At 44.3% G+C, this 25062-nt stretch overlaps 1 protein-coding gene across 1 annotated transcript in view; it reads right to left on the bottom strand.

The window, feature by feature from the left end:
* Positions 1 to 25062, bottom strand: part of LOC126185209 (neurogenic locus Notch protein) — a 391153-nt gene that overhangs the window by 59296 nt on the left and 306795 nt on the right. The window contains exons 5-7 of the mRNA XM_049928093.1: positions 24510 to 24643; positions 12069 to 12425; positions 2834 to 2989 (exon numbers count right to left, since the gene is read on the bottom strand). Coding sequence (XP_049784050.1) covers positions 2834 to 2989; positions 12069 to 12425; positions 24510 to 24643 — 647 coding nt within the window. The remainder of the gene's footprint in view (positions 1 to 2833; positions 2990 to 12068; positions 12426 to 24509; positions 24644 to 25062) is intronic.

Here is a 25062-nt window from a genome sequence, read left to right as displayed (position 1 = left end):
GAATGACTGTGATACCTAACCTTTTAGCGTCGGATTAAAGCAATGAGCCGGAGTTGAAACCGGATCTGTAAGCTACATTATTACGCGCTCTGTCACTGTCTGTCCGATTCTTCCCTAACGAAGTATTGCTGAACTCGCTAAGATTTTATCTAATAAGGGGAATGACACTACGGCTGCAGCCGGCCGGTGTGGCCGAACGGTTCTAGGCGCTTCAGTCCGGAAACGCGCGACCGCTACGGTCGCAGGTTCGAATCCTACCTCGGGCATGGATGTGTGTGATGTCCTTAGGTTAGTTAGGTTTAAGTAGTTCTAAGTTCTAGGGGACTGATGACCTCAGATGTTAAGTTCCATAGCGCTCAGAAACATTTGAACCAACCCTATTTATCTCTTAATTCCTTCAGACTCGAGCAAAACCAAATGGAACACAGACATCTGAACGATGAGGAAATTAGGTGTCACGTGGATACAAGAGTCATTGGCCAAAGTTTTCACGTTATTACAATGACTCTCGAGCTGCGATGAGAATGTGTTATACATAATGCAACCCTATTCCTTGAAGTCAGGATATCAAATGACCCCTTAGTTCATTATAGTGTCCTAGCCCACTGTTATGTACAGGGAATTCCGAATGCGTCTGCAACGAGATGAAGGATTACCAGAGAGAACCAGCGCTAGAAGAAAGGACTGGCAGGTAACACGCAACGCAAACAAATGTATCACATCGCTCTCAAACAGATGAAAAGACGCAATGCTGTTTGATTATCAATTGTTGGAAACAATCATTGTCATAAGATATTTATAAATATGTGATCGAAGTGACGAACTGAACCGACTTAATAAAACGAGTTGCAGTAAAGGAAGATGCTAAAGAGGTTCATTGGAATAAGAAATGTGATTCACCGACGAAGGTTTTAACTTACAAACCCTCGTTCGACCGATTCTTGAGTACTGCTTATCAATCTGGGATCCTTGCTGAGTAGCATTAAGAGAAGAGATACGAGAGATCTAAAAAGAAACAGCGCCTATAGTCACAGAAATGTTCACCCAAGTCCAGTGCAGACGCTACAGGTAGGGCGATACGCGCGTCAAGAAGTAATTTACTCTTAAAATTCCGTGAACTTACGTTCCAAATCAAGCAATGTATTACCTCCTCTCACACACATAGCGCGAAATAATCATGACGGTAAAATCTAAGTAATTCGAGCTCATACGGAGGCTTCCGACATTTTTGTTCTTCCCTCGAGGCATCAGTGAAAAGGGGAAAGGAGAGTGAAATACGTAGCGGGAGGACTACTGATGCGGATGTACAACTGTTCCCTATTGTCGTCAGAAAACGGTTTAGTCGAGCTATAACAACACTACGCGTGAACTCTCCAAACCAGCGTCCTGTGTGTGGTTGAGGGTACACACTGTAAATTTCATTATAGCCCATTTCTCTTCCATTCGTGTTTATTGCGAGCGAATTAAGATTTTCGCTGCGCATCTCCGTATATCTGAATTTCTCTTAAATTTTACAGGTGTTGTAATTACGCTAAATGTATGAGGTATGAAGTAGTGAGCTGTTTTCCCACCTTGGAACGTATGCTCTCAAAATTTTAACAGCCAGTCTCCATCGGAATTTTAACACACAGCTTTTACGCAACATGTATTTCCTAGCGCTTTCTATCGAGCATTTCTGTGATGCCCTCATGGTAACCAGACGAACTGATGAAAAATCTTATTGTTCTTTTCTGAAACTTCTCTGTCCCTCGTGTAAACTCACCTTGGGAAAGAACCTTGACCTCTCACTAATTAGTAGGACGAAGGTTTTTTAAGAGGGCGTTCGTGGAAGAATTGCTCTTCCTTACATTCCTTGACGGTTGTGACTAATTTCAGTGATTGATCAATAATGGTGCAATCAGTCAATATAGGGCTCGCCGCCTACTTATGTGCATAGAACTGCATTTATGTTGCTGGTCAGCTGTCAATCTGTTCCGTTTATCACCGACTACTGTGGAAATTACAATGTATCATTTGTTTCAAGAATAATGCGACTAAGCCAATTAGGCTGCATAAGGAATTCAGATTCATAAAGTATCTGAAAAAACCAGTCAAACTCCAGTGATAACAAATTCCAATATAACTACTTCAGCAATAAGGTGAGAACTAGGGTGGAATACACACCATTAAAAAAGGAAAGATAGTCTCAAAAAGAGAAATATAGTAACAGGAGAAAAGAGTGAAAATATACTCTTTGTTTCCACTGTAGCTGAAAAACGGGCATCAGTCAGTGCTTAGAACAGTCGCCCTACCGCTCGGGAAAGTGGCTCGCAGAATTATTGAAGTCTTTGCACCGGACACTGATTTGCAAATGTTCCTGTATTGCGCGGCAATTTACTAACGATGCAGCCTCCATTTGCACAACTGAGTGGGCATTTTTATCTACCCCTCTGCTGGGGATAGTGTGATCTGTGTTCGGCGCATTTGGAAGTTATCTTCTCACTGTTTACTCGAGCGCCACGTAGGGCAACGTCCGACAGACTTGTCTAAGAAATCCTGTCACTCCAGTCGAGAGGACATACAGTAGATGTGCGAGGTTCAAAAGAACCCTGCCTTTTCCCAGGAGTTATACGACTCTATTCTCATCCAATGGCAAATCTCGTACCCATATATTCAGTACCGTGCGCAACTACTGGCGTATCACAGGGGTTTTTGCAGGCAGATAACATAACGATTACAATTAGGATTCGTGTCTTATGCGAAGGAAAACTGTAAGAACAGGAGTGAACGATGCCCAATGAAGAAAATGCCAAGTGGAAAAAGTAAACGACGGATTGGGTAAACGGCGACTCACCTTGCTCACACTCGTCGATGTCTTCGCTGCAGTCGACGCCCTTGTAGCCGCTGGCGCAGGAACACGTGTAGGAGCCGTTGATGGGGCTCGTGTCGCAGATGGCGTCTGCGTGGCACGGGTTCGATGTGCACGCGTCGTCCAGGTGGCACAGCAGCCCTGGACAAAACACACCATGTATAAAGTAAACTTAACTAAAAACGTTGCACCGTTCCTTCCCACTGTATTTGAGACAAGTCTGATTACTTCAGAATGGTTCAAATGGCTCTGAGCACTATGGGACTTAACATCTGAGGTCATCAGTCCCCTAGGCTTAGAACTACTTAAACCTAACTAACCTAAGGACATCACACACATCCATGCCCGAGGCAGGATTCGAACCTGCGATCGTAACAGTCGCGCGGTTCCGGACTGAAGCGCCTAGAACTGCTCGGCCACACCGACCGGCTTTGATTACTCGCCTTCCCCTAATATGCCAATCGATAATACCTGAGGGGCTATTTACATTTGCTACGTACAAGAACATGAATGTGAAAAACATGTATCGAGAGGTTCGGATATAAACATATGTTCACGCTTAATCACAACTTCATACTTAGACATTATAATTGTAATGTTACGCTTCCTTTTGGCCTCCTAAGGCTCTTATATGGCTCCTTGCTGCCTGTACCTGTAAATTTTTAGGCTTTATTTTCGTACTATCGAACCTAAATCAGGAGGATTCGTTGGCTGTTTGATCATAAGAAAGTATACGATGACATAATATTGCCATACTGGTCTGATGTACGTGTTGTATTTGAAGCACGCCACAGCCCACCATTTGTAAGTGCAGATGTCATCCGTATAATTAAAACATCCCATCTAACACCACTGGCAGAGTACTTTGTCCAGAGGTTAAAATCTTACAGACGATCAGACTCGATGAACAGGCTGAGAATTAAGAAATTCGTGGTAATCATCTGCGTGAGTTTCGATTATATCGTTCGCATAGAGTGATATGTTTAAGCGTAAGTCGACGAAACTGTTCGTAACAGAGAAGTTTACGAAAAATTGCAACTTCTAATGTTATCCCTTCACTTGCGTGCATGTGTAACATCTGTAGTTCGCGTCTTTGAGGCATTTGGAGAATGCAAGATAGCCAATTACATTATTAAATCGGCGCTGAAGCGTACAGGCGTAGAACTACCCCGAATGTAAACATCTACTTTCTTTTCGTAAATGACTGGGATACACTCTAAAATTTCTAAACAATCTAGTGTAATATTCGGTTTAGTTTAACAAATTTTAGACCCGCAGATCATCGCAAGCAAATTTCTTATTATTTGTCAAGGACTGAGTTACTTTTCAGAGCACACACACTGAGAACGTCTGAATTCTAGGAATACTGCTACGTCGGTTGGTGGATTGGTTGATTTGAGGTAGGGGACCAAACAGCGAGGTCATCGGTTCCATCTGATTTGGAAGGAAGTCGGTCGCGCCCTTTCAGAGGAACCGTACCGGCATTTGCCTGAAGTGGTTTAGGGAAATCACGGAAAACCTAAATCAGGATGGACGGAGACGGGTTTGAGCCGTCGTCCTCCCGAATGCGAGTCCAGTGTGCTAAGCGCTACGTCCAGCAAACAGGGATGCGGGAAGAGCTCCTGGCAGTGTGGCGTCGTGCTCGACGCAGGGGCCAATTACCACATTACAGCGACTTAGCAAACAAGGATGGCGGCTGCGGCTGCGCCCCCACGATGATGATTTCCTCTGCCAGGCACCACTTGCCATGCGACTCGCCTGGCCTGATTCAGAGTGACCCCCTTGACTCCAATTGACACATCGTTAGAAGCAATACTTTTATTAGCCGTTACAGGTTTATTGGCCAAGACAAGCACAAAGAGATTGCTAATTACCGCGCCAATTGCAGAAGGGTCAGCGCCGTAAGGACCTCGTCCGCTCTCGCTCCCTCACACACACACACACACACACACACACACACACACAGACAGACAGACAGACTCGAGAGCGACTACCGTGCCAACATCATCATCTCCTTCTCCATTACTACCGCAGAAAAAAGAAAATAATCCCACGTTATATTCCTATGGGTGCAGTCTAAATGTGTGTAGCTTTACAAATCATTGAATAATACGCTTTCCGTGTCATTTGGATGTGGATGAAGAGACTTGGGTAACGCCGCACAATCGGAAAAAGAAACAACGAGCAACCAAAAACATACCCAGCAGATCTGCGCTGTGTCGCTACGAGTTATAGAACTGTGATATGCTGCAGGTTCAGCCTACTCTGACAGGACGAGAAAATCTTGGGAACTTTGACGCCAGTCTCCGTGAGTACGACACACGTGCGACCAGGGCAATCCTCAAGAGGGCGTGTACAATGTAGTGATATAGAGATCTTCAGAGATATTCCCGAATCCTTACAAATTAAAACAAGCGTTAGGCAAAAGATTGTGTTTCACTGTTTCTTTTTAATGTTACGTTTAAAAACAGCGAGCAGAAACCACAATAAAGAGTGTTCGATGTGTCAAAAAATGATTCAGTCTTGTTTCTGCAGATGATTCTTCGATACTCGTGAACACTACTTAAAGACCAACTAAAGGAATTAAATACTCTAAGGCAGTGGCTATGAAGATTATTGTAAAGGTATTATCTGAAAAAATTAAACTTATGACGACCATCTCTGCCAGAATACCTTTAGGAAGAAAGGATACAACTGGAAGTTTCAAATATCTTTGAGACGGTCCAGCATAGGTTCTCCGAAAAGAAAACAAAGGAAGTTACAAACGGATTTAACAGAGAGCGTGTATAATGCGAACTAGCTGAAGGGTCAAAACGAAACTAAGGTACTGTCACAGGAAGTAACGTGGGGAGCACAGCAGCCTGCTTCGGCCTAACAAACAATGCTGCATTAAGAATGTTTAAAGTGTAAAGCAAGGTTTTCTGCTTTATTTATGTTCACCATAAATTGAGACATACAATCACGGAATTGCATACGAAAATCTGAAGTATTGTCATATCGATGAAGAATTTGTTTCATACTTCTACCTTCGAGAGAATATCTTAAAGTCTTTGTTATCAGATGGGCCACGAAAGACTCTTACTAAAATGAAGAATATGAGAACGGTACACGTCTAAATACCTCATTTCAGTCTGACAATGTCAGACAAAGATTGGTGATAGAACGTGCGCAGAGCTTTAAACTGTTAGTATAAATCAATACTAGCTAAGCTCTAAAGCGACCGCCAAATATACAGGTTGGCCAAGCGAAATGTGTGACTCGAGATGAACGCACAATTGTGCTGCTAAGAGAGGTAGCCAATCTGATTCTCAGTACAACTTGACATATTCTCCTCTGCGAAGAAAGAAAATAAATGTATAAAAAGAAAAACTTCGTGGAATTACTGAAGACTACGAAGAAAATAATCTCGGTATCTATAGTAATGATAAAACTGTAAAACCGTCGTGTTTGTCTGTGTGAACGCGCTAATCTCAAAAACTACTACAGGAATTTTCATGGTGTTTACACAGACAACTTGCGCGTAGCTTGGGACAACGTGTAAGCTTTATTTCATCAAAATCGGATCACGGAAAACAAAAGATATTGTGATTTAAAATTTTATCCATAATTATATCAAAGCGAAAGTAATTCTGTCATGTTTTCACAACTGAACCGCTGAACCGATTTCGACGTTTGATATGGAGATAGCTTGAAATCTGAGAAGGAACACAGGCTACTAGGGAAAGTAAAAATCGATCAGCAAGAGGGTGAAGTAAGGAACGGACAATAACTGTGTTAAGGAATTATTAAATTTGTAGCATAATGTGCACGCCGTATGATGTATAGCTGGTTTAATAGCACGACACACAGATTTGCGCTTGGTTTGGGGTAGTCGGCGTATCAAAAGGCTATACAGACGCGTGAGGGCAGCTGACGTTACTTACAAGGAGAGGACGCCTAATCGCCAAGTTCACGGTACACGTAGACATTAAAGTACCCCCAGTGGGAACTTCAGATGCCCAAGCGTTTAGGAAATAAAAATAATTTTGATTCGAATCTATCGCCATGTGTACCTTATCAATTGTCTCTGTGACAATGGGTTTAGGAAGCAGTGCTTGGCTCAGCAGCGAAAGAACGGTTTCGTATTGAAAATGTTGCGGCAAGTACTTTTGTACTCCTCCTTCAAAGTCCGGTAAATCGACAGCAGATTTGTACAAACAATATTTAACTGATGTGATGAAGCCCTAAGTGCAAGAGAATAAATGTCTTCTGCTGACTGATGCGTGGGGAGGACAAACAAATCCACAAATACGACGAACTGTTTCGAGAGCAAGACGGAATGCCAACGTGCAGTAGCAAAAGTAATTCCCCCCCAAATTTACGCTACTACAGCAACCCTGCGATGTATATTTTTTATCGTGAGATAAAAATCTAATAAATGTCAAAACTGCACTTATCTCATCGAGAAAGTAGACGAAATCACTTCCCGAGGAACTTGCACAAAACTACATTCCATTATACATCACCAGCTATTCTAGCGGCCGGCCGATGTGGCCGAGAGGTTCTAGGCGCTTCAGTCTGGAACCGCGAAATCGCTACGGTCGCAGGTTCGAATGCTGCCTCGGGCATGGATGTGTGTGTGATGTCCTTAGGTTAGTTAGGTTTAAGTAGTTCTAAGCTCTAGGGGACTGATGACCTCAGATGTTAAGTACCATTGTGCTCACAGCCATTTGAATCATTTTACATACACGAAGTTGCCGTGTACGCGTTAACTACGAGTACAAACCCTTTTTAAATGTTTGCAAGTCTCGCATTTCATCCTATGCCTATACTTTTTGTGCTTATATAAATTAATAAAATAACCTGTATGATGTCAGTAGTTTACGCACTGCCAAGGAACACAAAAATATTTGCCAATTGGCGGAGTCTACCCTGCGACCCTTTCAATGGGAATCCGATCTCTTACCGCTGAGCCAAACACCGGTTGCGAGACAAATTCTCACAGGGACAATTGATGAGGTGCACATGGTGATAGATACGTATCAACATTTCTGTTATTTCCTAAACGTTTGGCGATCTCGAGCTTCCACTTAGGGCACTTTGTCTCACCACGCCCTATACGTACCATAAATTTGGACGAATTCGGCGATGACGAGTAGGCGTCCTCTCCGTGCTAGTCACCATCTCTATGGATACGAGAGCGCAGCCACAGGTAACACCTAGCGGAAAGTAAAAGTAATACTAAAATGGACGACTTAGGTCTTATTACTTCACGCATTATTCTGTTGCATCCACAAGGGTTTTATCTGATCAGCACAACTTTAGTCCGGACGCCATTGTGTGTCTAGGCCCCACACCACGCTTAGTCGCATACTGAAGCTGTTGCTTTGCAGTCCATAGTGAGCCATATCGAACAGACCACAAAGAATGATACAGGATTAACTCACGGATGATGCAGAAGTAAATGGCTATATCACGCGAGAACACACTAGTGAGCACTCGCTTCTCCGTCGCTGGAGCGTGGAGATAGGATAAAGAAGAACACTGGGGTTAAAATCATTACTTTTTCATCTTCTTCTTCTTCTTCTTCTTCTTCTTCTTTTTCTTTCTCCTCCTCCTCGCCCTGTTTCCCTATGTTCATTACAAACTGATCTGCAACGGCTGAATGTTGTTCTGGGTTTTCCGAAAAGCTGTAAATTAGCGATTTATATCAACTGTGTTCGGCCTCGTTGCAGTGCGCTTGTGATATGTCGAAGAAAGGTGAACGTTCGAAAGGACGTGGTTAGCTGGAGCTAATAACGGCGTGACTCGCACACAAGATAATAAGCAAAGCGGCGTAACGGCTCCGCCGATACGGACACGAGACAAGGGCCGCGCAGTCCGGGGTTTGTAATGGGGCCAGCCAGAACCGTGTAGCCGGGACGTGCAACGACTCGCTCCTCACCTTTGGCCAGGAACCGCCACAGCATTCGCGTGGCTACATCAAAGCAGCCGTAACCTCGCGCCATCCTCGTCTGCCCCCTCGACGCTATTTACTATCTACTCCGCACGGGTTTGTGTGTGGCTGTGCCCCCAACCTTGGTTGTGGTGACACACTGACGTGTAGCCAACCCCGACATCTACGTTCGTCTTTGGCAACTTCATATTTAACACACATTGCATCTTATGAACCATGCTGTGTAATTGGGCCAGCCAAATTTAACCTCTGTACGATTTGTCCTAGTCAACATTCCCTCCACGTTTACCGCACTTTTCTTTATAAATAATCAAAATAGTGAGGCTAATTCAGGAATGCTGCACTGCATAAAACACAAATCACCGAAGAGTATTTTGATGCGTGGTTTGGGGCGCCCTGTCACGCATTGCGCGGCCCCTCCCGCCGGAGGTTCGAGTCCTCCCTTGTGTGTGTGTGTGTGTGTGTGTGTGTGTGTGTGTTTTGTTCTTAGCATAAGTTAGTTTAAGTAGTGTGTAAGCCGAGGGACTAATGCCTTCAGCAGTATGGTCCCATAGGAACTTACCACCACCATTGACGCAACATCTATCGCAATGTTTAGCACGCCTTCTTTCGTCCCAATACCTCTTCAGTCGGTCGCTCCTCCTTGTTCTCTCGGTGTCCGTGATCTCGATTTTGATTTTGGTATGAGCCCACATACGATCTTCCACCAATCCATCACTGCTAGATTTCCTACCCCTTGTTCCAATTGCTTTCTAATTCTCCCTCACTTGTTTCATCCAGTTTTTTAGCGTCAGGTATGTTGTGTTCCATTTTTTCGAGGTCATCGTGTTTACGCCCGTTCTCGTCATGAGCGAGCAAATCTGTCTGCTCTTCTGTATCATTGCTCCGTGTATCCAAAGTTCAACTTGTTTTTTAACCCAACTGACTCTCGAACCGTTTCTTCCTCCTTCTCCAGTCGGATGTAAACTCTCTTGCCCAGGGTTTTCGTCTCCGTTGCATGTATCTCACTGTCGACGTATAATGTTCCTCGATAGGTTACACTTTCAATGAGTTGTCTTTGCAACACATTAGTAGTTTTTTCAGTAGCTCCGACTTGTCAATTATGCTTTTATTCGTCTGTAGGTTCCTCGTTCTATTCTCCTCCAGATACCGGAAGCTGTGCACATGCTCCACACAGCTTGACCTTCAATTTTTCAGTCGGGCACTGCATTTAATACTATACCTATCTTGAGGCCGTATTTCCCCAAATTTCAGCAAGATGTTTTTTCATTTTCTTCATTCTCATGTGACTTCCCCTGGCAACATCTTTATTGACTGAGGCACCCCTCACGGCTTGACTTATAACTTGCAACTATCTCCTTCATACTTTCCAAACTACGTGGAAAATCTCTAGCACTCTCGCGAGAAAGGATAAGGTGCGGAATGGCATCAGTTTTCTTTTGAATCCGTTCATCGGATGTGAACGTCAATTTCCGCCGGCTTCTTGCCGCTTTTCAAGCGGAGCGGAGTGTGTGCTGGCAGGCTTCACCAACAAGGAAACAGGCACCAAAACTCTACACACTCGTCTCAGATGCCCATGCTGGACGCGTACAGTTCAACCACAAAACCCACAGTTCGAGAAGTAAAGGTGACGTTCGCAACGAGGTACAGCCTCTGCAGTCAGGTGGTTTAACCATCATTCGAGCGTCACCAACGAAGCCACGCGCCCCCCCCCCCCCCCCCCTCCGCCATATGTTCGGGCTTGTACTAGATACAATGGAAATTTTTTAGTACGAAAACGCTTTCTTATTATTATTCAAAGTGAAGTGAAGGGAGTTTCAGGTGCAAAGAAGTCGATAAAAAACAGCATAGAAAGATTTACGAAACTATGTGAGGCGCCAGCTCGAAAGAAAACAACACATCGATTCTTGTGCGACTGTTTGATATATTAAAAGGTCTGTATTTATAATATAAAATGTCACACTAGGTAAAATTAGCTTTCCGGTATGGCCCCTCCCTCCGAAAAATAATCCTGTCTGCGGCCATACCCCAACCCTTTTTTTATTTTATTTTTTTTAATTTCTGTGGTATTTCACTCGTCCCAGTTTGGATAGGGGCGCGGATGCAGGGTCCTGGAGGCGACCACGTCGCTGCTCTTCAGCCCACGAATAACATAAAAAATACAGTGACACGATTAAACACTATTATTTTAAGCACGATGCGTGGTGTGTGGGGTGATGGTACCGTAGGCTCTCGGTAACATTTCTTACAAGGGAACAACAGTTTTAGACCTTGAAAAACTGAACACAGATCGATCGAGAAAACAGGAAGAAGTTGTGTGGAACTATGAAAAAATAAGCAAAATATACAAACTGGGTCGTCCATGCGTAAGATAGGCAATATTAAGGGCAATGTAAGGCGAGGAGCTCCGTGGTCCCGTGGTTAACGTGAACAGCTGTGGAACGAGAGGTCATTGGTTCAAATCTTCCCTCGACCGAAAATTTTAACTTTTTATTTTCAGTTTATGTGAAAAACTCTTATGTTTTCATCACTTTTTTTGGAGTGATTATTACATCCACAAGAAAACCTAAATCGGGAAAGGTAGAAGAAACTTTTCACCCATTCGTCAAGTGTACTAGTTAGGTGGGTCGACAACATATTCCTGTCATGTGACGCACATGCTGTCACCAGTGTCGTATACAAAATATCAGACGTGTTTTCCTGTGGAGGAATCGGTTGACCTATGACCTTGCGATCAAATGTTTTCGGTTCCCATTGGACAGGCACGTCCTTTCGTCAACTAATCACACGGTTTTGCGGTGCGGTCGCAAAACACAGACACTAAACTTATTACAGTGAACAGAGACGTCAATGAACGAACGGACAGATCATAACTTTGCGAAAATAAAGAAAGCAAAATTTTCAGTGGAGGGCAGATTTGAACCAAGGACCTCTCGTTCCGCAGCTGTTCACGCTAACCACGGGACCACGGCGCTCCTAGCCTCATATTGCCCTTAATATTGCATATCTTACGCATGGACGACCCAGTTTGTATATTTTGCTTATTTTTCCATAGCTCCACACAACTTCTTCCTGTTTTCTCGAGTGATCTGTATTCAGTTTTTCAAGACCTATCCATTGTGCCAACTTATAACTAAATCTGAGGGGGGTGCGATGGGGATGTTCCCTTGTTAGGAGTGGGATTTGGAGGCATACAAAACTGGTGATGAAGTGAAAAGAGAAACGAATACCGGAAAAGAGTCAAGAGACGAGATGTAAGTGGAACGGAAGAGGAGTTGTGCTGACCTGTCTTGCCCGGCGTGCACTGGCAGTAGAAGCTGCCGACGCGGTCGATGCAGGTGGCGCCGTTGAAGCAGGCGGCGCCGGCGCAGTCGTCGATGTTGAGGGAGCAGTCGGCGCCGGTCCAGCCGTTGACGCAGATGCAGGAGAAGCCGCCCACCGAGTTGGTGCAGGTGGCGCCGTTCTGGCAGACGGACGGCCGCAGCGAGCATTCGTCCACGTCCCGCTGGCAGTGCTCGCCCGCGTAGCTGGCCGGGCACTGGCACGTGTACGAGTTCACGCCGTCCACGCACGTCGCGCCGTTCTGGCACAGGTTGCCCGGGCAGTCGTCGATGTTCTCCTCGCAGTTCTTGCCTCGGTATCCTGCACACACGCAGCAAAACGTACGTCAAACAGAGGCGACCGCGCAAACTCGTCACTCCTAACGTAATGTTTGTAAATTGAGGCTCGAGAGGGAAAAGGGAAGGGAATGATAAGGAACTGCCGATGTCAGCTGCATCGGGATTTTGTGCGGAATCAGCGGTGAAGACTGAAAATGTGTGCCGGACCAGGATACCGACCCGGGATCTCCCGCTTACTAGGCAGTCGTTAGCCGATGCGCCATCTGGACGCGGAGTTGACGCTTCCCGACCGACCCACACACTCCCACCTATCCGCAGTCCCAGTCTAAGTGCTCCACGCTCGCTACTTTGAGATTCTCGCAGTAGGTCGAAAGTAATTGTGCATCGGTACTAACGATTGCGGATTATTGGCCCGTCGAGGCGAATCAATTATACGAATACGTGGTGTCACTTCTTTCGGACACGACCGAAAGAACAGACACCGGCATTCGTCCTAACGCAATAACGACATACGTGCGCGAAACGACGCCAACGAGAAAGACAGGCCGTGGTGTGTACGTCACAGGTCTTACGAGCGGCGGGGAGCGAGTAACTATTTCAGACGAATTTAGTAATTTCGACTGTGTTTAAATGCTCGGAAGTTCTCGAAAGTACACAACAAAATTAAGACCTCGATTGGGCACCTTTTCAATTAAATACTGAATTACCGTGGGCCCTGCACGGAGCCGAGCGTTCACCGAGTGTGGCGGACAAGCCGACTAGTGTGACGTCACGTGTTCGTTGCAGGGCCCGTATAACTCGTTGCATAGGTGCGCGAACAGTCTCTGCCGCCCCTCGACATCACTTGACTACAACGCACAGAAACGCACGAAACTTTCAGGAAAACGTTTCTTTGGGATTTCAAGCCGCGCGTCACATTAGCACCTTCTTCGGTCTTCGCGAGCCACCAGAGAACCATTCTGCACTTTGTCGTTCTGTGATAGGTTCGTATTCGTAGCACTAAGTCTCGTCAACCGTGTTAATTAGAGAGAAATAATACCAGTGTTTTTCTTTTCCATCAACTTGAAGCAGGCGTCGTTTCTGTTCGTGTGTCTAGGTGTACGGGACAATGTTTGCACGCACTTCTCTCCTGTTCAAAACGTTCTGCAGAATACCTCGAACACCTAATTTAGAGATGCTGCTCCACTGCGATTTGTGACGGTACAACGCACACACACTACGGCCGCAACTCAACTACTTAACACTGTCTGCTCACTGACTGGTAGAATGCACATGTTTTCTATAGTTTTTAGTACAAGCCTCCACCGTACTTACTACGCTGACATGGCTTATATATGAGGAATATAATTAGCCTCGGAACTTTCTGAGCGGACAGTGTATTTTTGAGGAAGTACCTTATGATGCCAGGCTTATCTAAATTAGGCTGGAAGGTGACAGTGAGTCAGAGCTGTCGACGCCAATGAATTTCATGACGAGAGAATGGCCATAATTCGTGCCCGTATCGCGTATTTTATGGCAATCTGATTTCTGCAAGTGGTTTACGTCGTCAGGGGTCACAGCGGACGGATGCTATCGGTGGTTTCAATATTTCCAAAAATGCTATGGCAGTGTTTCCCAATCTGGGGTAATTACCCCTGAGGGGTAAATTGAAACTTTTGAGGGGTAAAAACTGAACGATTCGATTGTTTCAGTCATGAAACTAAATTATTTTCTAAAGATCATTACCATAGTCCAAATTTTGTAAGACTATAATACTGATTGTATTTTTCTCAATTAGTAGCATTAATGCGGTGAATGTTACAGTTTCCTCACACTACACTACACACGTATGTTGTGCTTTGTGCCGTACATCGCTGATGATGAAAGTGTGACATATACGTAATATTTCAAGAAAAAGTCTTTTCCAAATTGTAGCTAAATAGATAAATGAATTAATTAGCAGCACGAAACAGCAGTAACTCCATAAGGGCTACTATAGTGCTGTAGACAGTTTTATTATTATTACAACTATTATCAGTGGCTGTGATCAGACACAAAGTATTAACAGCCTGAAGTCTTCCGGTTTCCACCAGTTTAGAAAGGACTGCAGCAATCAAGTGATTTACGAACAGGAAGTATAGCGCACATGTTTTAACTTCTTCGATTTTAAATGGGGTTGCAGTGTGCAGGTTAAGCAAGAGCTGGAATGGACAGGACTAATGAAAGGAAAGGATGTTTTATAACAAGTGTTTACCCTCACTGTCGACAGTTAGCTTTCTTATCTGAGACGGAATTGTAGGTAGCACTTGTGATGCACCACGAATTCCTTCGTCATTCTTTCTAACACCCCACTCCCCTCCCCACATTCACACAAAGTAAACATCAGTCATCTGTCATCATTTTAAAAATAAAAGTATTCCAAGAAATGTCTCTCATTCTACAGTTTAGTAAGGTGTTGAAGTTCGTGATAATCTGTGTGTGTGTGTGTGTGTGTGTGTGTGTGTGTGTGTGTGTGTGGTGGTGGTGGTGGTGGTGGTGGTGGGGGGGGGAGGTTACTACGTGATGTCTGATTGCACTCAGGGTTGGGAACGATTGTACTATGGTGTTTGACTAGGCTCCAGCCGGACGACGCTAGAGCAAAGCAGACGAGGCAGTTTGCTTACAATGCTACTAGCGTTAAATTAGATTTATGTTCTGCATTACGAATACAATGGCATCGAGCCTACGTACCTGTCCAAGAAAGAGAAAGCGCAGAAGCCACATCGTTCATATTCGCATTGCCTTACTTTTCGTATGGTTTAAAGGTCATGCAAAATCCTTAATGTGCCAGCGCACTATTATGAACTGGAAAACCATTTACTGGAACATCATTACAACGTCAGCCACAAAGACGTTATGATGCACAGGTTTTCTGACGAACAACACTGAATGCTGGCTGAACTGAAGGATAAAAATTGAGTTAAGGGTAAGTAGAGTGGTGACAAAATCTTTTATGGTCGACATCACCTTTTATTTGAATTCGTGCAACGTGATGATCATTTGGTAACAAGATACATGCTTTGAAACTAGAAGTAATCCTATGGGAAAGTCTGCTTCTAGTTTATGATATGCAACATTTCCCAGACAGAATACATTTCAGTGATTGAAACATTTCATTATGAGTTTCAAGACACTGCACGACTGAAGAGGGATTTCGATTTATTTGTCACACCATTCTCACTTTTCGCTGTTAATGTACTTCATTACTTACAATTTGAGCTGACAGACGTACAATGTAGCACTCAGCTCTGCGACCTATTTGTCCAATTTAGGAATTTACAAGACTCTTATTATAAAATGTTACCCCTAGAGCAATATCCACGACTGCACAGACAAGCTGCTAACGTTATTTCAATGTTTGGTTTAAAACGTGTGCGAACTTTTTTTTTATGTTATAAAATTGACCAAGTCCCGCCCACGTTCAGACGTAACAGATTTTAATCTGCGTAACTCCATGTGTTTGTATCAGGAACCACAGTTCCCGGTTCAATACATATTTTAAAATCGAAAAGTACGTAAATTTATAAACGTCAGAAATTACAGGCCAGTACGTGAAACTGTAGTTCTCTTCGCCGAAATCGCACTATCCAAAGTACTTATTGAATCAAGTAATAAATGTTATTGGTTTGGAAGAAAGTAAAGAGAGCTGAAAATAAACACTACTGATAAAATCGTGCTTATAGACGTATGCTGCAATATCCGCGTCTTAGAAGTAGTTACACTGAGTTGCAAACACGTGTTCCTACGTTTGAAGCGTGTGCAGAGCTGCCTCGCACCTGCTGGGAATAGCAGAGCACTGGGGGAAGCCGGCGCTGGCCAGGCCTCGTCACGGCAATCGCTGATCCCTCTCTGCAATCTGCCACAGCCGTACCAGCCCAGAGCGATGTACGGTGGAAAGACAGATGCAATCCAGAGAAAGTGGAAGTCACTCACGAACAAGGTTAACTCAAAAAACGTTCTTTCGATCAGTTCTTTAATATTGTTACGCGGTCTGGGACAGTTACCACACTGGGTTAACGGAGGAGACAGAAAATTCGAACTACAAATTCGCGATGACTAGTCACAGATTTATTGAATCAGCGAGAAAGCGCCGCAGAAATACTACGGTGTGGGACGCTAAAAGAAAGGCACTGTGCATCGTAAAGACCTTTCTCTCAAAGTTCTGACAGCTCAGCTTCCGAAACGAGTCAAGAAACCTGTTATTCCTTGCAATATACATCTCGTATAACGACGACGAGGGAAAAATAAATAGATCTGGGCTTCCCGCATACCATCTGCGAATAGAACAGGTAAGGGAGAGGTGGTCGGGGAGGGGAGAGGAGGGATTATTCTGTAACATTACGTAATTTCTCCAAAATATTTTCAGTAGTGTGTAAATACGTGCAGAACTTAACCAGAATATAGAATTTCTTCAGGCGAGAGTGTGTTCTTACAACTATAAACACATTACAATTTTCAGTGGTTCTCAGGGTGGTAAAACGTCCAAGATCTGTGGAACACGTAAAGAATTTACCTACTGCAGCCTAAAGCAGGTATATGAGTATGACTTATTGGAAATCAGCGCAAATCATGATCAGACATAAACGCGACGTTGATTCAAGAAGTTAGGTAACAGGAGAACTTGCCTGATATGTTACCTACATCAGTGGGGTACCCGTGGGATAGCTGCAGTAAATTAAACCGAATGTCTTCTCCGCAGGCCTCATGGCTTGGAATACATATGGAATATGCAGCAGGACGTTTAGTTTTAGGGTGTAATAAGATATAAAATGATTCATACGTGTTTATTTTTAAATGTCTACTCATTTCCAATTTTGTATTCGAATATGTCTTTCAGGATACTTACACTCTTATTAGAAACTTCACTGAAAGTATCGTGTTATTTGGCCTGCTGGAACAGCTTAATTCGAAGCGTGCGACTGGCAGGTGGGCCGGACCCTGATAGAATTTGCGCGGCGGATTAACGAGCGCTGGTCTAGTATACGGGCCATCACCATTGTAGGTTTTACGCGGTTTTCCACTCTCGTTTCAGCAAATACTGTAGTCTTCCCCAGTCAACAGGGTAAACAATCATTTGAAATACGATAAAGCAGAGAACAAAGTTAAAACGATTCGCAGGCGACTCGCCTTAGGTTAACTGAAGACTGTGGTGACACGAAGGGCATCCGACCACAACATTACAATAAAATAAATTTGCCAAACTGTGAAAATCACGAATCCTGTACAACGCGATAGGACAGAGACGGTTCAAATGGCTCTGAGCACTATGCGACCTAACTTCTGAGGTCATCAGTCGCCTAGAACTTAGAAATAATTAAACCTAACTAACCTAAGGACATCACACACATCCATGCCCGAGGCAGCATTCGAACCTGCGACCGGAGCGGTCGCTCGGCTCCAGACTGTAGCGCCTAGAACCGCACGGCCACTCCGGCCGGCAGGACAGAGAGAGGTTGAAAGTGTGGTCAAACGAACATTCTCATTAGTGACTGTGTGTGTGTTATACGTGCTTTTCATATTGTCGATGTCGACGGTACGTTGGTCTCGCATATTTATAGGCCGCAGATGAATCTTAACTGTCCGGTAACGAGGCTGGTGACCTGCGGGGGCGGTGCTGCCGCGCACAGCCGTGTCATCTCTCGTGTCCCGCTCAGCAGGAACTTCACAGGCGCGCCGCGGTGGGAAACGTAGCCGGAACGAATGGAAGGAGGCGCAAAAAGAGTGAAATCCGCGTGGCAGGCGTCGGCCTTGCTGGGACATTCAACCGCACCGCGCCGCGCAGCGCCACAGTCGCCCGCTGAATGAATAAGCGCGTAATGCAAGCTGGAAGCCCGCCAGACACAGACAGCGCAGATACGGCTTCACAGCCCTTATGTGCCTCGTCGAGCCCCATATTGGTGCTGTTTAATGTCCCGTCAACACAGAAGCCTCTGCAACGCTTGCTGCACAGCCGTTACTCTTCCCCACGTCGACATACAGCACGGGTCACTCGCCGTACTTGCTGCATACCTACCAGCGAGAGGCTATTTATTTCATCTGAAGCTTCTTCAGCTGAGGTGTGTGGGTGTGTAAAAGAAAGTTCTTATGGCATGATTGGCGGGAATGGATGTTTATTCGAGACTCCGCTTCGACCACTGGACCATCAAGCCCGACATTGTTTGTGACGTATCTGCGTGGTTATACAAACAATCCCGAAGGTTCGGTGAAGCTGTGATATCACAGGGTCTATCATATTGACCACCAACTACGCGGACGGAATCGTTTCCCGCACCGTGAGGGAGGAGGGGTGGGGCATGGGCTACAAAGCAGATGGATTGTAGAAAGTTGTGTAACTGGCCAAATACGTATCTCAGACATAGAGCATGATAAACTGGGGCAATATTTCAGTGCTAACGAGTGAGAATCATTAGAAAACTAACAATATTTGATTGCATTCCCGAAATGTCTAGGACCGAGGTGAGATGTTCTTCCGTGGAGTTGTATTCGGGAAGCGCAGTGTTCGTGGGTCGTTAAACTCTTTAAGCAATCTTTGAGTCAATTTCCACCTTAGGCAAAACACAATTACTTTTTTTTTTCCTACCCATGTTTCAGTACTCATGTGCTCCCTTCAGTAATATTTTAAGTCATTATTGAAGAAAACCTTACAAGCCAGGATCACTAAAAAAGCATTTTATTGGATGAGCAGTTTTGACAGAGCTATGCCCTCATCATCGGTTGAAATTTATGCAACGGATTATTCATCAGTGTTACAAGTGGCTTCACACTGCATATGCACTTCCCACTCTGAAGCGACTTGCAACACTGATGAATGATGACACCATACCTCTGTCGAAACTGGTCGTCCAATAAAATGCTTTTTTCGCGATCCTGGCTTATCATCAGTTATCACCAGTTACACATCGTCCTCAGACTGGTAATATGAGGAATATGCAACTTTTTTTTAATTATTCAGACGTACATAACGCTATCAGTTTTGTAAACCGATAAGTTTTAAAAAACCACTGACAGCACAAAGTATTAAAACATGTACGTGTAAAACAACGGATTTTCTATTACATAAGGCGGAAATTCTCTCTTTCTGTGTACACACGAAAATTGAAGGGGGCTATAATATTCGAAACATAATAATCTTACGCTACCTACTTTCCTTCCTCCCAGACTTCTTAACGCTCCTAATACCAAAAGGAAAAAGGGGGGGGGGGGGTTGCTTTATGTCCACCTCTTCAAAAATTGTATTCTTGTCAATTATTTTATATTTTAAAATTCTGAAAAAAATATTTATTGTTTTTAATGCATTCTTCTACCTGATTTCATAAATATTAAATTTTTCGGTTAAACTTAACCGAAAAATTTAAGTGTTTGTGGTAGATGTCACTCTCCCCAGTAAATGTCATTCTATATTTTCAGCCGGCCGCGGTGGTCTAGCGGTTCTAGGCGCTCAGTCCGGAGCCGCGCGACTGCTACGGTCGCAGGTTCGAATCCTGCCTCGGGCACGGATGTGTGTGATGTCCTTAGGTTAGTTAGGTTTAAGTAGTTCTAAGTTCTAGGGGACTGATGACCACAGATGTTAAGTCCCATAGTGCTCAGAGCCATTTGAACCATTTCTATATTTTCATGTTTAGGTCCTTCTTTACGTATCAATGTCTCTTTTTAAAGGGCGTTGTGAGTAAAAGTAAGTAACAATTAACGATATTTGCATTTTTTAATTTTTTTGGGGTGGGCATACAGAGAAGAAATGACGCGTCCACGGAAAGCAGTTTGGAAGTCTTCGGAAGCGTTGCAATGCGCGATGCGGTGACACGCATAACTGCAGAGACATCGCATGATACTTGTTCTGTATTCCATACACAGAGTGACCGAATAAAATTCACCCGAAAAATGTTTTAGGATTGTGGAGCCAATGGAATTTGTTCCAGCAATTTCTTAATAAGCTGACAGAAGATGAATGGTAGGTTGGTTGATTTGGGGGAGGGGACCAAACAACGAGGTCACCGGTCCCACCGGATTAGGGAAGGAAGTCGGCCGTGCCCTTTCAAAGGAACCATCCTGGTATTTGCCTGAAGCGATTTAGTGAAATTACGGGAAACTCAACTCAGGATGGCCGGACGCGGTTTTGAATCGTCGTCTTCCAGAATGCGAGTCTAGTGTGCTAACCACCGCGCCACCTCGCTCGGTGAAAGTCTGAATGGATTTAAAAACAAAAATGGCTCTGAGCACTATGGGACTCAACTGATGTGGTCATCAGTCCCCTAGAACTTAGAACTACTTAAACCTAACTAACCTAAGGACATCACACACACCCATGCCAGAGGCAGGATTCGAACCTGCGACCGTAGCAGCAGCGCGGCTCCGAACTGGAGCGCCTAGAACCGCACGGCCACCGCGGCCGGCAATGGATTTTTTAGCGAGACAATACAACAGCGCATAAATGACACGCAAACTTGGCACGCGTTCACGATATATTCAGCGAAGGCAACATAATCAGCAAGGCAATAAAATACCCTAGTCTCCGAGAGCTGAAGAGTCGTATGCGTTCAAAAAATCCCCACACAATGGATGAGCTACAGGGAAGCAGGGAAAACGCTATTACTGCCATCTTTCAGACAGAGCTATACACAGTATAGAAAAAAAAAAAAACTATCGTGCATTCCCGCTTGACGACGGAACATCTCGCCCTATAATCTTACTTCAATTCACCCACGTGACCAATACCGCGCACTTTACTCTCTCGTGTAAATAAAGGCATTATCTGCGATAACTTCTCCCATGGTGCTACGTTCATTCTCCACTATACACGACAAAGAGCGTACTGTATGTACTATTCCGGAAGGCGTCCTAATCGATATTTCTGTACTAGACTCACTATACGTTGCACTGCAAAATAAACTGCATTTCTCCACGTTGATTATCGCTCTTTGAACTCCAGAACGCAGCTTGCTGAGAAATGTCAACGTTCCTTATTTGTCGCAGTTTCTCAGGTGGTTCCAGGCATCGTGAAACTAATCATCTGTTTTATGGACAGTCCAAGACAACATCTCGTGAATAGCGAACGAATCTGGACCAGAGATTCCATAAGAAACGAGTGGTATATCACATAAGAGTAGTTAGTAAATATCCAATAGTGTATCTTAAATGTACACTAAAAAAGTTGACTTTTACGTAGCAACACAACAATCATTCCACGTAAAAGGAGTGCTACAATCCAGGTTTGCATCCACTCCCTCGACAGCTGTCAGATAAATTGCAGGTGTAGCCACTAAATCGAGAGTAACTTAACTGGCACACAAGCACGCATATAAAATTATATATTGTTGTGCAGCTTCGTAGCTTCTGCGAGGCGAATTTCGTAACCGGCGACACAAAAACCAGTCACTGTTATGCTCGAATTGACAAACGAACTAGCTTCAGCCACTTGTTCCTTTTACGAAAAACGCGACTACAGGTAGCTTAGTCGGAGAAAATTTCGCGCCGATCTCGGACATTTATTAAAACGAAGCATGGAAATCGTACGATATTCATCGTTATCTGTCAGAAGGCTGCGGACAGATAGTTTGTTGAAAGAAATTATTCCGAAGGGTGGATGAACAAATGGGTTCAATTTACAAGATTTATCGGCTACAGAATATGCGAGACTGGTCCAAAGCGACGAACGTGACTGCAGCCTGCGTCACAAACCAGTTTGAATCGTCAAGTGCCACAATTAGCCGACGGCGGGCGGTTCGTAGCTGCCCAGGCCTGCCACTGCTGAAGTAACTCACCACTCCACGACATCACTTCACTGCAGGCGAAAAACTATGGAAATTTGACGTGCCATACTTCACGAGGAAACTGATTTGTGAATTGTTGAATTAATGAGAGAAAGGTAACGCAAAAGGGACTCCTACCTCAATACGCATATTCTCCTCTTTCCGCATACAGCGTGCGGTGCTTAAATCCGGACAAATGAATCTTTTTTAAAAAGCAAATTTATTAAAACAAAATACAAATGGAAGTTGTGGTATGTTTCAAGAGTAAAATTGCTAGATGTAACCCCCTTCAGCAGCAATGACGCCTCCTATCTCGTCCTGAAGCAATCGCGCACACACACACTTTAAAACGGCGCTGTCCCTATTCGCGAATGCTGGTTCGGTAGCGGTGCGTAGAGGCGTGACATTAGGGTGCCCCGTCTTACTGGTAACTCGTTCGACTACGCTCCAAATATGCTAGTCTAGGGGGTTCTAACCCGGGCTATTCGGGGCATAGAACTACTCTGACCAGAACATGTCAACGTTATCCTTATCCGAGAGCCAGTTTTGGACTAAATAACTCTTATGAGGTGGTCCTCTGCCATCCGACCCATTGTTCGCTCGCTGGCATTAAATACTGACTCCATTTCCTCAGCAACTGCCCCGAGTCCTCCGAAATCAGCGCCTGAGCATTTTCGATGGCTGCCACAGTTCGTGACGTGTTTTCTCGAATGAGGTTTCCTCACCGCGTTAGCAGAACCTTCCCCAGACTTCTCCGAAGCATTTACTTGGCCACAATATCGTAAACAGTTGCTCTCGGGTACCCGAAAAATCTAACTATTTCAGTGGGCGCTTGTACTCCGCACTTGTCCGTAACATCGCGGGAATTTTGAAGTTCTGACTGTTTACTTGATGCCTGTGGCTTTCAAGAACGCCAATCGTGACCTTCAGCGGAACTACAATATGGCGGGAAATTCGAACTGAAATGTGTCCAGAATAAACCCTGTACATATCTGCAACGCTAAATGTAGAGTCGTCAACCAGAAGACATGTTTGAATAGTGACTGTAGTGAGAATTGCCCAAAATGAGACATTTAAAAGGTTTAACCAGCCCGTCGTGCGATAGGCAACAGTATTTCAACGCATACTAATCACGGCACAGAAATAATTCTTTCCATCCCGTCTGCACACGCAACCAAGAGAAACTACCATTGAACGTGACACACTAAAAACATTTTCATGGGCACAAAATCTTTCTAGTAGTGAAAATCACCTACGTACCGGAAAAAAGATCCAGAATCTACGTGGGATCGAACCACGGATCATTGGATTTTGCAGCAGCCACCAGCATAGTTCACGATGAGCTTCACTCATCTGCATGTAGCACTGCTATTTGAACGTCGCCAGTCTCCAAATCATGTACATCTTTTAGCGATGAGAAAGGTCTTTGGCCGCACAGAACTTAAGACACTTCGTGACTTCCCACGTATCAGAGAGACGAAAGGAAGGGAGAGCGTTATTTAAGAGCCAAGTCGGGCACTTGGATACGTACGGAGATCTAGTGCAGGCTGGAATTCGCTGAATCGGACGGTGAAAGTGTTCACTCAAGCGTGGGAGCTTATACTGCCTCTACAGTTTTTCCTTAACTAGTCTTTCACCTACCGCGCTGTCGGCTCGCGAGTAGACCACAAGACCGGTATTTTTCTATTTCGTGATACATTTTACGATTTGTCAATGAATTCTGTTGCTTCAGTACCCTATGAAATCCGAAACAAACCTCAGAAGATAAGTACACAAATACTTGTACTTTGCACACAAAGGCTTCTTCTAGTCCTGAGCGACTTATTCGCGGTTTGCCTCCAGGATTAAAATGAATTTCCCTTGTCATCAAGCAAACAGGAGTAAATATACAAGAAGTTTTATTTCGTCTATATCTTACTCAGGAAACTTCTATTCCATAATGAACGCAAACAGTATCATTCACTTACTACACTTAAAGAAAACTTTTGACAGTCTTGCCCGGAATAGTTTCTTTGAAATTCTCAAGGCAGCAGGGGTAAAATGAATCACTTCTCCAGCAGAAGGAGGTTCTTACTCATTGGTCTGAAGATGACCACAGTAGTGGTCGAAACCGGTCACCATAATAAATAAATTGTGATCAAGACTTTTTTTGATAGTAAAGATTTGTAACACATTGATCACTGTCACTCGCATAATGTATTCAAAAGTAAGAAACAGAATAGCTCAAGGGTTTCCAAGATTTGAAAAAGTGCTGGCACAACTGTACTGTATGTGAGGGGGATTACTTTTAAGGTGATAAATAAATAAGGATACTTAACTTTTTGATAACACGTCACACGTACCTTGGGGACAGACGCACTCGTAGCTGAGCTGGTCCACCTCGCGGCAGGTGCCGCCGTTGAGGCAGGGTGAGGGGCTGCACGGGATGTACTCGCTCTCACAGTTCTGCCCCGTGTACCGCGAGTCGCACAGGCACCTGCAACACATGCACCGTGCGATCCATAACTTAATAACAAAGTGTTTTTGTCCGCCAGTGTACAGTTTCACCACAAGGGCTGTAGTGACCTCCAACACGATCGATCGTGTGCCACTGTGAGGAGACATCGTGCACCGACAAAGTGCTACCACGACAGAGCCTTACATAAACTGTATCATGTTCTCTGAAATACGAAAAATGAAACTTTTCATCGGAGTTTAATCCAAGCTGAAAAGTACTTAGAAACAATGTTCGCAAAAGAGGACTGCAAAACTACGGTGCACCACTACTATTATTCATGCTGTTCTCACAAGTGAATGAGTTTTGTTTATAAATACTTTTTTAAAAAAAATTTACGGGCATTTATTTTTTATGAAAATAATATTTGGGAGAAACATATTGCGAAAAATTGCAATAAT

This window comes from Schistocerca cancellata, chromosome 4 (genome assembly GCF_023864275.1).
Source record: "Schistocerca cancellata isolate TAMUIC-IGC-003103 chromosome 4, iqSchCanc2.1, whole genome shotgun sequence".
NCBI classification, from domain to species: domain Eukaryota; kingdom Metazoa; phylum Arthropoda; class Insecta; order Orthoptera; family Acrididae; genus Schistocerca; species Schistocerca cancellata.
Note: the sequence above shows the minus strand (reverse complement) of the source record. Positions and strands in the feature narration are given on the sequence as shown.